A 16,559-nucleotide genomic window follows, 5' to 3' on the forward strand; every position below is an offset into this window, starting at 1 on the left:
TAGTATGGGAGCTGAAGAAGCTTGGTCTTATATAGCAAGAAGGCTGTGGAAAGAAACTAGTATAGGAAAGTTTATGGCGTTGGTCTCTGAGTGGGGTTGACATGGCAAGTGGGTCCTGTTCAATCAAAGATGACAAAGCAGGCCCATCAGCTTGTCTCCCTCCTTTGCCAAATCACCTGGAAAAGGACGGGGTTAATAACTCATATAAACTTATCGTAAATTTTGATGGCCATCCCCTGTGTTCCTCTCTCTCTAGATCTCTTTGAGCTGTAATTTGTCCCTCTTTGTGTAAGATAGCCCCTTAATCCACACCTACTGTTACCCTGATTTTCCGGATTTCTTTGGATTTTTGCTTCTTAATATGATAATAATTGACATTAAAAGATTTAAAAAACTAAAGAAGCAAACAAGAAATCAGTCACAGTGCATTTATCAGGCACAATTTGATGAAATCCGTTGAGGGAGTCTAATCACTATTAGTTAAGTACAAGCAAAGATAACACCAAAACAACTACATATTTGAGTAATAATTAATTAAAATACAGGAGCTAATAATTTAAAAACAACAAAAGCATATGGACAAGTGTTCTGAAGTCTGGCTCTAAGAGTACTTGTGCCAACAAAGAAGCATGGAAATGCAAACCCTCATGAGATAAAGCTTCCCTTTCTGTTGCCTCACCATTCTCTTCCACTTACTAAATCTTCTATTACCCATCTGCTATATGACTTAAAAAATTGCACTTAATGTTACTAAGGACGCAACCTATATTTATTGACATCTTACCCTATCTTATTTGTGTCCTAAGTTTGAACCATACCCACACAGGAAAGACTTGAGATTATTAGAAGGCTTGTCATTAGGTCCACCTGTATCTGAAAGCCACGTAGATGTCACGTGCACTTTCTCTATCCAAATTTCAGTTCATCAAAACATTTTCCTACTTTTGTTGAAACTTGCCGGCCATCGATCATTTGCTTCAGTCTTTGATCTAAAGCAGTTAGTTACTATCAAACATGAACCTTATCTTCTACCTAAAAACTAACCCCACACCATTATCATATTTGGACACCATATATTATTATTCTTAGATGTAGTTTTCCTTCTTAAAGCTAGAAAGGGAAAGAAACCACCTTTTGCAGACCCCATTTTTTAGATCAAATTTATGAAGAATCTAACACAAGCCCTAAGAGCTGCTTCTTTTATATGTATAGGTACCATTTAAAGAGGTCCTTCAATTAATGTCTACACATGCAGATTTTAACTTAGGGTCATATTCCACGTGTCTAATCATGTCCCTGGTGCCTTATTAAAGCATAACAAGGAAATGTCCTACACCTTATCTTAAGGCAAAGAGTATCAAAGATAAGATCTTTAATAAGTATATAACTCCATAAGTGCGCCTGTGGAAAGGATTGGATTGATGTATTTAAGTTTTTTACATCTCATTTTCCGGGTAATAATATATATGCTTAATCTGACAGGGACAAGTGTTTTGGTCTCAAAATGAGGGAGATACAATTGAGACCAATAGGGTTAATACACATAGATCTACACGTTACTATTGAAACCTAAAGTTCCAAAGGCTTGAAGACAGCTAAAATCAACTATTGGAATGTTGTGCTTTATTGAACTGGGAAAAGAAAAGAGGAAAATTCCAAGTAGGGGGGGGGGGGGGGGGGGGGGAGTGCTTGATCTGTTGCAACAACTGGTTTTGGGGTGCTAAGCTAGCTCTGGAAAGTACAATTATTTTGGAGTTTGATGTACATATGCAGTTATAGAGATGTGACCAACTGAAACACCAGAATCACAATATTCTTTTCAAGAAACATCATAGAAATAGCTCTCACTGTAGTCTTGTACAGAGAGAGAGAGATATATATCAGGAAAAGCATACATATATATATATATATATATATATATATATATGGGAAGAATATTAATTAATTAATTTAAGCAGCTTAGCTGGCTGAAAATGGCTGTAGCAAGTGAAAGAAATTAATTAGACAATATCATTTGACTTCTAAACAGCAATGATTTTGTCTTACACCACAAAGACACAGTGCATGGTGATGGAGTTAGCTTAATGACTAACTTTCTGTAGTAGCTTAATTGGTGTTATGTGTCAATTCTTGGTCCATTCTCTTGCCCAGTGGCAATGGTCTGCTTAATCTGGGCTGTTATGTGGGTATTAAACGAGCTAAAGCCACATATGAAGTTCTGCATGTGCTAAGTTGTGGGATTTAGATAATCTTTCTATTCTTTTTTTCTTGAAAAATAAAAAAGAAAAAGAAATGTTTTAGACAGAAATTTTGAAATGATTGTTTGGATCAGTTTGAACTAGATATTTGCAACTATTTAGTTAATTTGCTTAGTTTTTGGATAAGAAGCTGAGGTGATATGTCTCTATTGCAAGCTTTTTCATCTGTCAATCTCAAAATAGTTAGCATATATAGTTTCTCCAGAAGCAACCAAATTTCAGCACATTTAACTGTTTCATTTGTTCCACTTTTTATCCAATGGGAGAGACCAAAAAGTATTTGCCTAAGCTTATACCATCAAACTCCAAACCAGAATCAAGTCTATATTACAACTTACAAAAGGTATTTAAACATGCAAATTTTAGTCCGTAGTTTGAAATTTAGCTGTTTATTTGAATATTATTCTTGAATTCCGATTCAAACCTGAGAAAACATATAACATATTATGCATTCCAGAAAAAAAAAACTTTCCACCACTGAATTATATTTTTACTACTTCAAACCCTCCAAATACCTTCTTGAAACAAACTATCTGGTTCATACCCATAAAAGAAATATAAATATATTGGATTAATTGGTTAAAACAAAAAATTAAGCTCACCCAAAATGGGGCAGAGCCCGGATGAATAAATGGGTTAGTGCCGCCAACCATTTCCGTCAGACAAGAATGAAAGCCCAAAGCAAGAATATAAATGGGCTCATAAATAAGAACAGTAAAACTATGGTTTCTTGCAATTTCTAGTTTCTTCCAACTTCCAAGAATTGCAAAAGAAGAGGGAAGCAAGACAGGGTCGAAGATTTTACCATTCATTTCCCTCACAAAATGAAGTGAAAATAAAATTAAAATAGATGTAAAAAAATTTATTTTATACCTTTTTAATATTTTACCTCAATCCAAATAAAAAATTTTAACAATTTCAATAAATTTTCACTTTTTATTTTACGTTCACCCAAATTTTACGACATTCAAAAAACAGGATTAGGGGTTAAATTAAAAAATATAGCAAAAAATCCCAAAACACAACATTTTCAAATTACTCGCAGGAACATTTCCTCAGCTACCAGTCATTCCTCAGTCCTTGGTACCGTCTTAAATTGAGAGAGAGAAGAGAGAGAGGAAGAGAGGAAGGGATGTCGTGCCTGGCGTGCTTCGCGTCATGTTGTGCAACTATGACCTGCGGCCTCTGCTCATCAGTGGCCTCTGGTATATCAAAGAAATCGGCAAGACTCGGTTACTGTGGTCTCTTTGGTCTCTCCTTAATCGTTTCTTGGATTCTCAGAGAAGTCGGTGCTCCTCTCTTGAAGAAACTCCCTTGTTAGTTCCTTTTTTCATTTTCTTTGCCAAATTTTGATTCTTTTTGCCTTAAATGCTTGTAAATTTTGGTACTTTCAGAGATAGAAAATCGATTCATGTATTGAGCATTAAATGGTTAATTATTGGCATGATTGTTCAAGATGCGCATTGAGTTTTTTTTATCTTTGTGCAAATCTGAGTATTTTTTTTTTAGTGCACTATTTCTTGACATTTATTATAATTCGTAATTGTTGAAGATAAAAGTCGGGTTTGCTTGTTTATTTTTATTACTGTATGTTGCTAATTGGAATTACTAAAAGTTTACACTTCCTTAATTGATTATTTGTAGGGGTTGATTTCGATCCTAAAATTGCTAACAAATTGAAGAATTTCGATGGATTATTTTGCAGTAATTTGGTTATAAAGCAAAATTAACTGAATGCATATGGCTTTACTCTGGTAGACAGAGGTTTTGAAATCAGTGAAATGAGACTTATTATTCAGTTATAAGAATCTCATATGATATATGGTTCAGGGATAAACTCTTCTGATACACACTCTGAGGAATGGTTTCAAATACAAGCAGTACTTCGCGTGAGCTTAGGGAATTTCTTGTTCTTTGCAATATTTGCTCTAATTATGATTGGCGTGAAAGACCAAAATGATAAGCGTGACTCGTGGCATCATGGTGGATGGATTGCAAAGATGGTGATCTGGCTTTTGCTTGTCGTCCTCATGTTCTTCATGCCCAATGTTATCATCTCAATTTATGGTCAGATAAGCTCCCTGGAACATTATTTTAGTACAATCATCATATTTAGCGGATTTTCCTTAGCTAGGGACTATGATGCAGGAAACTCTCAACTAGGATACGTGTTTTAGAAATGTTTCTACATGTGTTTTCCCGTATAAAATATTGTTTTCCTGTGTAAAATTACTCATTTCCCTGTATTGTTTCACATTTCTGAGTTTCCATTTCGTGCAACATAGACCTGGGATAGCTGAGGAATATGTGGTCCTTGAATTGATATAATTGTATGTCTAATAAGGATATTATTGTTTTTAATGATACGATAGCACAATAGTTTCTATTTAAACGAGGAATTTTATGGTTTTCTTAATACTTCGAATTTCCATATTCCAATTCGATCCAATCCATTCGTTTGCAAGACTAGTTCTATTGACATGGACCTAAACTTTATGGCCTGTGCAAAGTGCAACTTCTTTGGGAATATATTGGTTTTCCAGGAATCCCCTATCACTCCCCCCCCCCCCCCCCCATGGTTCTTTCATAGTTTAAATCTGATTAGCTTTGCATGAAAGCACGGAAAAATGACTATTGCTTTTCAAAGTTGAGATAATCTTTTGTTCATTTATTTCCCTTTCCTTCAAGGATGACGCTTCCCTTGGCCTATAATATTGCCTTTCTTGGTAACAATTTGTAATGAATTGTTGTTTTGACCTTTCCTGATATTTGATGCTGAACCTCATAGTTGACCGATGTATGTGAAACTTACTTGCAGGAATTGCATCAAAATTTGGAGCAGGCCTATTTTTGTTGGTTCAAGTGATTATATTGCTAGACTTTACGCACTCGTGGAATGATGCATGGGTTGAGAAAGATGAACAGAAATGGTTGCCCTCAAATTTATGTGTCTTCTAAGTATTCTTTCTCATCATTTCTTTTTTATTTCTAATCCTTGAATTGCTTGTTTTTAGGTATATTGCGTTACTTGCTGTGTCAATCGTGTGCTATCTTGCAGCATTCACATTCTCTGGCATTTTATTTTTGTGGTTCAACCCGTCTGGCCACGACTGTGGCCTCAATATCTTCTTCATTGTCATGACCATGATTCTGGCATTTGTATTTGCTATAATAGCATTACATCCTACGGTGAGGATAAGATTATTTTTTCTATATTTCATTGATTTTCCACATAAGTGTTATCTTATGGCTTTAACTATCTGATTTGCATGGTTACACATATGAAAGTATTAGTATTCTAACATTTATGGAAGTAACAGTTGTTTAACTTGCAATATCATTGTGGCTGGAATTTCAATTAGGTTAATGGAAGCCTATTGCCTGCTTCAGTGATATCAGTGTATTGTGCTTATGTTTGCTATACCGGTCTCTCTAGTGAACCACTCGATTATGCATGCAATGGTCTCCACAAAAGTACAAAAGCAGTCTCTACAAGCACACTTGTGCTTGGGATGCTTACAACAGTTCTCTCAGTCCTATACTCTGCTGTTCGTGCTGGGTCTTCAACGACATTTCTGTCACCACCGTCTTCACCTAAGTCATCTGGTAATCTTTATAACTGGGGAAAAGAATCCTTGATGCAACCTTTTTTATGCACTATGATGGGAAAATGTATTAAAAAAAAAAAAATTCCTCCTTTGATTTGAAGTCAGACTTAGTCCTGAGGCAATCAATTGTGCTGCCTATGAGTTGTCACCATTGATTTTTCCTGCTGCCTCCTGTAGTTTTTGCTCAATACCCCAAAAGTAAACTGTGGACCTTGCCTACTTCTGCTGATGCCACCATAGAAATGTTAAAGCCATTTGTCTATTGATCACTTCGAAATTTGGAGTTGTCTGGTGAATAATCATAGGCTTTTTATTTCTTCAACGGGTCCAAAGATGTCTTCGAATATAGCATCACGAAGTCAATATATGGTTCTTGTATCTGCAAAGCAAATATTCTTTACTATATTTAGAAAATTAAACCTTGCAGTTGAATCCAAATGTTGCTAATCTTTTGTTGCAGATGCAAAGAAACCTCTTCTTGAAGAACAGTTGGAAGAAGGAAAAGAGAAGAAGGAAAAAGAGGCAAAGCCTGTGAGTTATTCATATACATTCTTCCACCTGATATTTGCCTTGGCCAGCATGTATTCTGCAATGCTTCTTTCAGGCTGGACCAACTCATCAGAAAACTCCGACCTGATAGACGTTGGCTGGATATCAGTGTGGGTTCGGATCTGCACCGAATGGGTCACTGCTGGGCTCTATGTATGGACCCTTGTAGCTCCAGTCATTTTGCCTGACCGGGAGTTCTTTTAGGCATCCTTTTACATATTGTATGGAAATACCTACATAACTGTTTGTTAATACACGAGTTGTTGAATACCTGTGATCTCTTAGGTTGGCTGGGGTTAGGGACTTGGATAAAAATCTTATTATTATGTAAGAATTGAAGTGTAATGCTCTCCTCTTCTCTTGTAAAAAATGAAATAAAATAAATAATAATAATAATAAAAACAAGAATTGATAGTAGCAGTAGCTAAGAACTGAAAATCACTTCAGAGGTGAGCCACACAGATTCTTGAAAATCTGGTGGATTGTGTGATAATTAGAACTTGGAAGAATGGTCAGTATCTTTCTAATAAGTAATTAATGAATAAAAAAGCACAAATAAGCTTAAATTTGAACACAAAGCTGCAAGGATCTGTGATGATATGAATATGTGACTGTGATCCACTTGCAGGTTTTGTATGTTTATTAGTCAAAAAAAAAAAAAAAATCTTTGATTCTTTTATGCTTACCTCAATCAAATATTTCTTCTTTGTATTTAATCCTTTAATGTGTTAATTAATGAGATAAAAGTCAACATCAATCTTCTTTTCTTTGTACAAACCTAATATTACAAAATTGATGCTTCATAATTGGTTGATTAAAATAAAATTATACGTATTTTAGTACAATCTTGCAGTCAAATTCTTCTATCTCAATACTGCAAAAATAATAATAAAATCTAACTTTAAAGTTTTTTTTTTTATCGTATACGTAACATTTAACCCAAGAAAAGAATATTTCTTTGTTTATTACATTAAAAAAAAAAAAGAAAGTAATTTTATCTTTTTCAAGAAAAGCCTCCACTTCTCCACTCTCATTCCTCAGCACGTGTTAGTCACCCACCGACGCCGCCACCATGCGCCTCCTCCCACCACCACGCTCTTCCTGTCATGAGAAAAATATGAAAAATAGAAAAAGGAAAAAAAAAAACATATACATATAGAGCGGTCTCTGTAAAAAACACCCTCCCTATTTTTCCATCATTTCTGTGTTTAACATGCACCAACTCCTTTACACCATGCCCTCTCCCTCTTCCTCTTCAAAACCCCTCAAATTATCTTCTTATTCTTCATCAAACCCTAACCCTAATCCAACTTCTTCTTCTTCCTCTGCTCTTCTTTGTAAACACTCTCCATCAGCCACCCTTGACATTCTAATCTTGATTCTCGTCCTCTTCTCAGGGATATTTCTTCTAACTTCTTACTTTTCTTACATCTTTCGCTCCCTATCAATCCTCCTCTCTAACTCTTCCTTTCACCTTGCCATCAATGTCCCTTCCATTTCCTACATTTGCGGCTTCTTGGCTCTATTTCTCTTTTCTGTTCTATTTGTTGAGTTCTGCTGCGGGCCAAGATCTCGCAAGTGCGACAAGCCTGGATGCAAGGGATTGAAGAAAGCGATGGAGTTTGATTTGCAGTTGCAGACCGAGGATTGTGTCAAATCTACTGGGGCTAAAGAGATCGATAAGTTGCCTTGGAAAGGAGGGAGTGAAGGTAATTCCGATTATGAGTGTCTTCGAGCTGAATTGAGGAAGATGGCTCCGCCTAATGGGAGGGCGATTTTGCTTTTTCGATCGAGGTGTGGTTGTCCGGTCGCTAAATTGGAGGGCTGGGGTCCAAAGAAGGGACGACGCCATAAAAAGTGAGTTCGACATTTGTTTTCCTCCTTTTTTTTGGTTCTTTAATCTATTCAATTCGATTTTAATCTTGGAAAAATCAGTTCATTTATTTATTCTGGAATGATTCCAATTGTTTTTCTGTTTGGTAATTTTATTAACTGCTATTAAAAGCATGCATCTATGGTTTTTTGCGGATGTGAATTTTAATTTTGAGTTAGTAGTTTATTTGCTTTTTGCAATGAAGCTCAAAATGGAAAATGACTGAATATTTTTGTGCTCGCCAAAGAATTCTGAAACATTCATTCCTGTACTAGGATTGATGTTTCTGTAGAGCATTTTTATTATCATTCTAATATCCAGGCTTCAGAAAATGGCGTTTGCTTGGTGAAACATTTTATATTTGTTTTATGTGCAACTGTGCTGGCAAAGATGTACAAGTCGCATTTAAACCAGTAAAATATTGCTTTCTTTATATTTTAATTATGTTGGGCTGATTATGCAATTCACTATGCATTATTATTTTTTTGTTTCCCATTGTAAGATCCCTTGTAATGGAAGATGTGCCACTTTATCATATGTTATGCCAAACGCCACATTAGTTGCTTTAACGCACACATCTCTGGTGTTTTTAAGTGTTCAAGCTCTGATGTCATCTAGGCCCTAATGATAATCAAAATCATATTTGTTATCCTGGGACCATGATAAGAAAATTTGAATGTGTGGTGTAGGTTGCTCTAGCAATGATGTTTTGGTTGCAAATGGGTGAAGATTCAATTGAATGTGATTATTTATTAATCACTTTCAAGTTCTTCTGAATATTGGTAACTCAAGAATGGTCTGTTTGAATTTGGAGCTTGTTTATTACTTATCTAAGGAACTTATGTTGCTGTTTTTAGCTGGGTTTTTTTTATTGACATCTGATGTAGGCATAGACAAATAAACAAGATGGATTTTAAATTTTTGTTGAACAGAAGCGAATATAGAGTTAAACATTTAGGATAAATTTGATATAATGAAATAAGCTAATCGGGTTGAATTGCAGGTTCGCACCTGATACTGTTGAATTTACAATCATGTGTAACTCACTCATATGGTCTGTCTCAAAAATATGTTTATGGTAAAAGTATCACTACTTAGGCTCAGTCTGATCATGGATATGTAGAGTGATAGAAAACCTAATATTCTAGTAATCAAATAAAAGTTGGTGTTTTAAGGATATGATTGTGCTATGCAGCATCCTGATTAAGACTTTCCCTTAGCTTCTTGTAAAATGATATTTGGAGTCCTTTATTGCTTAAAGTTAATTAGAGGTTTCAGTGAAGTGCTGTGCTCTCGAGACTCCTAATAATTTTGCCTGATGAAGTTTCTGCTTTCTAGTAAACTTGTGTTTGAACCAGCAGACTGTAAAGAAGCTGAGCAGAGAGAGCAGGCTATGCCTGATTTGCTACTTCTTTAAACGTATCTGCTGAAATATGTATTTTAGCCATGGCTTTTCTCGTTTAATGTCTTCCTAACGATAAGAAATCTTTTGTGTGTTTTTATCTTTTCCGTAATGAGATATATCATCGGTTATTTACATCAATGTTCAGTAATGCAGAAGACAATTATTGTCTAAATAACATGTAAAGTTTTGTTCTAAACAGAAATTCTAGTTGAAGGAGTAGCAGGATACCAACTTAAAGCTATTCAGCTCAGAAGGCACATGGAATATGCTTGCCCTATTAAAAATAAATCCACTTTTGATTTTTCTTAGTTTCTTGTGGCTCTCACTGTGTTTGTGTGAACATGCATGTCACTTGAATATGTGAGGATGTGGGAAGACTTGTAGCAGAATGGATGTTTTAACTGTATTTTCGTGTTCAAATAATTTAAACACTGAACAAATATATACATATGCATGCATTCATGGATTTGTGTGAATCATGCAGGTTGTGATTTGGTCGTTGTATGGGTGTCATGTTTGTTTCTAGGCTTCATCAACTTGTAATTTGTACATTTATTCTTCTTCTTCAAATCGGAGAATTTGATAGCTAAAAAACGTAATGTTCACACAAACACTCAAAAAAGAAAGAAAAAAAAAAAACTACATTGAAAAATGTAATGGTCCTTAAGAACAGCACTATGATGCCAGATTCAGGACAAACTTGTCTACTAAAAAGGTATATTGCACCTTGCACTTGAAACGGAGTAAATCTTATGCTCGACGGTCAACGAGTGAAATGGAGGAATTCGGCAAGTCCTGATTGTGGAAGTGCTTAGGTTTAAGATTACAGTCCTTATCATTTGTTATGCCCCCTGTTAGTTTAAGTAAATCATATTTTTCTTTATGGTGTCATTAAACAACAACCCATCCACCTTGATTCCCTTTCATCTTTCTAACAGCGTTGCATGTTCAAAGCATTTTCCAAGTCTATTTCATGTTCAAAAATTTTGGGGACTGTCTATTTAATTACATTTATTGGATGTTCACACTATTTTAAGAGTACCAACATTGGTGAGTGTATGATGTGTCCAAACATGTGTTCTGTTGTTATGATCATAACTCGAGTCTTATGACACTTGTAGGGCTTTGGCCAATGTGGCTGCTAATGGAGGAGGAGATCATCGCTAATTGTGATGGTTTCATTGTCAGGGCCCCTTTATATGTTTCTCCTCTTTAGTATGTGTTCGCCTTCCAGATTTTGACTGTTCATTTTCTCTAGAAGATTGCACTCTTGGTCAGAACACAATTTCTAATCCTATGATCTGGCGGTGGCTCATCTTCAAGATTCCTGTATCTGCTTTTCTTGGGAGATTATCTTCATTTCTGAAAAGATATACAAACTCAATAGTGATAATATTTCATTTCTGGAAGAATATACAAGTTCAATGGAATAAACACATTCATACATATTTGAATATATGATGCATGCCAAATAGATATTTTTCATTTTAATATTTGAGTTTATTTTACCCTGCTCTTGGTATATTGGTATTGGTCTCTTGGATGCCTGGGACTAGTCTTTTGCCATGGAAGTACATTATGCATTTGCTCAGCCAGTCAGTCAGCCTTTCATTCACTTCCTATTAGCTTTTGTCGAAGTAAAATTAGTAAATAGAATTGTTGTATTGTAGTTCGCTTTCTTTCATTGCACAAATCATAAGATACTTGTACTGTGAATTTAGCAGATGAGTCCTTTGATTCCCAAATCATTCTGTTGGCTTAAAGATGACTCAAGACATCATCATTTACAAAATCAATCAAAAATAGCCTGTTTTTTTTATTTAGATGATTAGTCACTCTTAGAGTATAGCTAAAATTTATATTAATCTTTGCTGACAGAATTGAGTTTTAGACTCTACTCTTTATCTAATTAATTTAATTTTTCTACTGCTTCCACTTCTCACTTCCCACTTAAAAATTATATTTATTTTTTTAATTATTTGTTATCGGTGAGTTGATTATATACCACGTTATCTTTTATCTCTTTCCTTTTCTTTTAGTACAAACTGGGAACAAATAAAATAAACATTAGAATATAGCATGAAATCCAGGGAAATATGAAACTCATTCGGAAATTTCATAAAACATAGCTTTAAATTCCAAAATTACATAAAACATCTAGAAGTAACAGATAACATAATATTTCTAGAACTATAAGTGGAAGAAGCAACACATGACATAATAGATACTAGCATTTATTTATATTTCCTATTGATAGCAAACCAGAAACAAATCATAATTCATATTAAAAATACTATTTTGCTCTATATGTTCGGTCTTCGTCATTTTTTACTCTCCTCTTCGCGCTGTTTATTTTTTTTACTCTCCTCTTCGCGCTGTTCATTTAAAAAAAAAAAAAAAAAAAAAAAAAAAAGAGCTAGTTAAAATTTAATATCTAATAATATGAAAAACAACAAAATAAAGTGTTATACCTCAAACTCATCAATCCTGTTGAAGTAGGAATTAGCCAACATCTCCTCCACGTATTTATTTATACTTTCCGTAAGTTCTTCACCTGTTAAACCTTTTCGTTCTGCAATATTTTTGCCATTTTTCCAAAAATACATTTTTGTAGACTCTCTTATGCTTGTAGTGTCAAGAGATTGGGCATACTGTTTCTTTGATATCTTGTTTTTTTGGTATTTTTCATATTCTCTAACTGTATGATAATAGTCATTTCCCTTAGCATATATTTGTTCAGTTTTGAAAAATTCAGCGCGTTGGCTACCATAGCTCCTTGCAAGTGGAGGAATTTGACTAGAAAGTAATTTTTTAAACATTTTGTTTTGTTGATAATGACAGTACACGAGCAGTATAAAGGGAGCAAGCTTTAGGTTCAAGCCCTTTATATAGAATGAAAAAATAAAAATCTAAACAAATCGTGCATGTTTATAAGCTGCAAATTATTGTGAGTGAACTACTCTAAATCATTTTCATTTTCCTTTGATGTTTTCACCTACTCTAAAATCAATTGAGAAACAAATATCATGAACTAGGATTTCATGAATTAATAAAATAAAAAATATTATAAAAAATATAATTTATAGTTTATAAAATAATATGTTATTAACTTACTCTTGATAGAAGTTGTTGTAAATAAATATTAATTATCTATTCATACTAATAAAACGTAATGAGAAAATTTAATATGAGTTCAAATAATTATTTATTATTATTATATTAAAATATTAATTTTTATAATTCTTAATTGAGTAGGCAAGTTATAGATAATATTTACATTGTTTTCAATGATAAGATTGCTAACTGACTTTAAATATTAGCCTTTTTACTATGAATATTCTCATTCATCCAATTATTTTATAATTAAAAGTTATAAAAATGTTAGAATATTAATGGACAATATTAACATTATATAGTAATTTTAAAAAGATCAAATTATTATAACAATAAAAAATTTTACAATTATTTTTTAACACAACATATACAATAATAATAATATTTTTTAACACAACATATACTTCTCTAGTGTTGAATCTTTAGCTCCAACTCTATAAATTTTGAATTCACTCGCGATATCTAATAATCAAATGTTATAGTTTACATTAAATATTTTATAATTAATTTAATACTAATTTGATGAACTAAAATCTTGGTACTTTTATTTTTTCAACTTACCTTAATTTAAGGAAACATATACCTCGATGTTTAAGAAAGAGACCTACACATGAAATTGTATCAAGCTTTTGATAGTCAAGCAAATAAACTTTTGATAACCAAAAAGATTTAAAGTAATACCTCAATACCTAGTAATTTTTAATGTGAAATAATATCATACCAAAAAATAAATAAATAAATAAATAATGAAAAAATAAAAGTAGAACGTAAGGAAAATTTTCCAAAATGAAAACTAACTTGACTTGTTATGTTTTTAATTTAAATTATAAATATTATATATTAAATATTGCAATAACTCATATATTAAGAATTATTATGATTACATTAATAGCTATATAACTATTATTAAGCTATTATTATTACTATAGCTTAAGAGATTGACTATTATATAATTGCCTCCGAAATATTAATATTAATAAAAACATAATACTAAGATATTGACTATTTGTGCCTACCACCAAAACGTCCGAAACGAAACAAAGCAATTGTGGAACCTATTTCTCAAGCAATTCTCATGAAACCCCAACCAACGAATCTATAAATTTAATCTATACATCTATAAATCTAAACACGAACAAGGAGGTTGAAGGGATTACTTAATTATAAGAAATATAAATAAAAACTATTTTTTTAATTTGTAAATAAAGTGAGTTAATGTTATATTTACCGAAAGAAGAAAACATGATTTCGAACTCAATAATTTTAAATTAGTAAAAGCTTGATGTAATAATTTTTGATAGTAAAAAAACGATAAATTCTTGATAATCAAAAGCAATTAAAACTAAACATGTATATACTGATATGACATGACAAATTCTTAATTAGAATGAGATTGAATTTATAATATTGATATATAATAAATTGATATCATAATAAAATTAAAAGTTTACTAACTAGAATAGGATTAAATTATCTTTATTACCAATAAAATATCGGATGTAGCCCAGCCCATGGTCAATATTGTCCGCTTTGGGGCTCCAGCCCGTACGAGTACCCCCTCATGGTTTTGTTTTCAGGCAGGCTTTGCAACCCGCCCAAAAGGCCTCAACCATGTTCTGGAACCACCCCCAAGGGGGGGTGTATGTGGCAAGGCCAGCACACCTTAGGCAAATCCCTCAATTTGTTAAATTTTATATTTTGACCCCTGATCTTTAAGTTTTTATTTTTTGACATTGGATCTTCTGTTTATTATATTTTAACCCCTGAACTTTAATTTTTTATATTTTGACCCAGAAAGTATCAGTTATTCTGTTTTGGCCCCCTGGAGTTATTTAAATTATAAAGTGACCCTGATTGTTTCTGGTATTATTAAAATTGCCTAGACTTTTTCCGATTTTTGCAATTTTGGCCCAATAGTTTCTGTTTTATGCAAAATAGTCCAAACAAGTTCTGAAATTTACGAAATGGCCCAGAATGTTTCTGTTTTTGTAAAATAAACCCAGAATGTTTTAATTTATTTGCATAAATAGACCAGAACACTAAATTTTAACATTTTCAACCAAAAATGTTAATTTTATTTGCAAAATTGTCTTAAAAATATATTATTTTGCAATTTTGATTATAATTAATTTATTTTAATTATATGAATTAATTTGTGAGTGGTTTTTTGTTACTTTCTAGTTGTAATTATTTGCATTTCTTCCCCATCGGAAGATGTCATGTTTTAATATAATTACTGAGCTAGTCTAATTTGTCTGTATTGATTTAACTCTCCATCTGAGTAAATTAATTAGTGACATGAATCAGATGTAATATTTTCTCACACATTAATGTTAATTTAAGAGGCATGTTATCTCCCATCGAGTAGTATGTGCCGGTCTTATCTAATTATAATATGCAAAACATGTGATTGGTTGAATTCTCCCATCGAGGTTGCTATTCATGAATGTTGTGAATGTGTATTTTTTTTTGAATTGTGATATCAAAGTTGTATATTTGCAATTTGATTTATTCAATGTTTATTATTGATATGCTTTTTTGTTTAATGCATGAAATAGAAATGGCATCATTCAGTCCCCTTGCAAACATCTTAACCCAAAACAAACTTGAGGGTCCAAACTATGTTGACTGGAAGAGGAATTTGGACATTTTGCTTACTGCTGAGGAGTATAAGTTTGTGCTTACTGAAGTTTGTCCTGAAAAACCCGGTGAGGGTGCCTCTGAAGAGGTCACCAGAGCTTACCAGAAATGGGTTAAAGCTGATGAGATGGCGCGATGTTACATTTTGGCTTCTGTGTCAAATGTTTTGCAACATCAGCATCAGAAGATGGACACAGCTTTTGACATGCTCGAAAATCTCAAGGAGATGTTTGGAGATCAAACTAGTGCAGCAAGGCAAAATGCACTGAGGGAGATTCTTACTTCCAAAATGGAGGAGGGAACTCCAGTTAGAACTCATGTCTTGAAGATGATGAGTCTTCTGAATGACATGGAGGTTCTTGGTGCTGAGGTTGACAATGCTACACAGGTAGAAATGATCTTGAACACTTTGCCAACCAGTTTTCAGCAGTTTCGTTTGAACTATAACATGAATAAGATGGATTTCACTCTGTCTAAGTTGCTGAATGAGCTGGTGGCTGCTGAGACTATCATTAAGCAAGGAGCTACACCTGTTGTGCTTAATGTTGAGCGAGGTTCTTCTTCTGCCCAGAACAAGGGTAAGAAGAAGAAAAATGCTCACAAGGCTAAGCCTAAAACGAGTGGTGCATCTACTAGTGCAAGTGTTGCTGTGAAAAAGCCTAAGGGTAAGTGTTTTCACTGCAAGCAACCTGGGCACTGGAAGTCACAATGTCCAACATGGTTAGCCAAGAAGAAGCAAGGTATGTCTCTGTTTTATATGCTGATAGTTGAAACCTGTTTAGCGGTGTTGACTACACTCCAATGGTGTGTAGATTCTGGAGCCACTAATCATGTCTGCAATTCATTGCAGGGGTTTCAGGTAACTCGTCAGCTAAATAAAGGAGATGTAAGCATTTTTCTGGGAGATGGCACAGAAGTTGCAGTTCTAGCTATAGGAAATGTTTCTTTGAATTTTGAGAATAATAGAACATTGTTTTTGAAGGATGTTTTATATGTACCTTCAATTAGAAGGAATTTAATTTCAGTTTCTAGTTTGAGCAAGAATGGATATTCGGTTTGTTTTAATGAATTTTATGATGATTCTGTCGTTATTAAATTTAGAAAACAAATGA

At 33.4% G+C, this 16,559-nt stretch overlaps 2 protein-coding genes across 3 annotated transcripts; both read left to right on the forward strand.

Moving 5' to 3' along the window:
- Nucleotides 1-3,276: 3,276 nt before the first annotated feature.
- On the forward strand, nucleotides 3,277-6,832 carry LOC105631906 (Serinc-domain containing serine and sphingolipid biosynthesis protein). Its single transcript, XM_089724365.1, has 6 exons — nucleotides 3,277-3,574; nucleotides 4,089-4,325; nucleotides 5,077-5,188; nucleotides 5,273-5,447; nucleotides 5,621-5,864; nucleotides 6,327-6,832. Exons 1-6 carry the CDS (start codon nucleotides 3,391-3,393, stop codon nucleotides 6,617-6,619), a joined length of 1,245 nt encoding a protein of 414 aa, XP_089580491.1. The 5' UTR covers nucleotides 3,277-3,390; the 3' UTR covers nucleotides 6,620-6,832.
- Nucleotides 6,833-7,454: 622 nt separating this feature from the next.
- On the forward strand, nucleotides 7,455-11,184 carry LOC149495135 (uncharacterized protein At5g19025-like). 2 transcript variants are annotated; one of them, XM_089724332.1, is made up of 2 exons: nucleotides 7,455-8,272; nucleotides 9,893-10,195. In XM_089724332.1, the coding sequence occupies exons 1-2, from the start codon at nucleotides 7,629-7,631 to the stop codon at nucleotides 9,903-9,905; spliced, it is 657 nt and encodes a 218-aa protein (XP_089580458.1). In that variant the 5' UTR covers nucleotides 7,455-7,628; the 3' UTR covers nucleotides 9,906-10,195. The 2 variants fall into 2 exon arrangements, with proteins under 2 accessions (XP_089580458.1, XP_089580457.1); XM_089724331.1 differs by lacking the exon at nucleotides 9,893-10,195 and adding an exon at nucleotides 10,815-11,184 and having other exon boundaries at nucleotides 7,459-8,272.
- The last annotated feature ends 5,375 nt before the right edge of the window (nucleotides 11,185-16,559 follow it).

The sequence above is a fragment of the Jatropha curcas genome, chromosome 7 (assembly GCF_041381405.1).
Source record: "Jatropha curcas cultivar XTBG-Jc1 chromosome 7, XTBG_Jcur_1.0, whole genome shotgun sequence".
In the NCBI taxonomy this organism is placed as follows: Eukaryota; Viridiplantae; Streptophyta; class Magnoliopsida; order Malpighiales; family Euphorbiaceae; genus Jatropha; species Jatropha curcas.

What these genes read in the sequence shown, in the direction of transcription:
- LOC105631906 (XM_089724365.1), top strand. Translation starts at nt 3,391, where the DNA reads ATGTCGTGCCTGGCGTGCTTCGCGTCATGTTGTGCAACTATGACCTGC. An exon ending in TAATAGCATTACATCCTACG is followed by an intron (nt 5,448 to 5,620) that starts GTGAGGATAAGA and finishes AATTTCAATTAG; the next exon opens with GTTAATGGAAGCCTATTGCC. An exon ending in GTCTTCACCTAAGTCATCTG is followed by an intron (nt 5,865 to 6,326) that starts GTAATCTTTATA and finishes CTTTTGTTGCAG; the next exon opens with ATGCAAAGAAACCTCTTCTT.
- LOC149495135 (XM_089724331.1), top strand. Translation starts at nt 7,629, where the DNA reads ATGCACCAACTCCTTTACACCATGCCCTCTCCCTCTTCCTCTTCAAAA. An exon ending in AAGGGACGACGCCATAAAAA is followed by an intron (nt 8,273 to 10,814) that starts GTGAGTTCGACA and finishes TGACACTTGTAG; the next exon opens with GGCTTTGGCCAATGTGGCTG.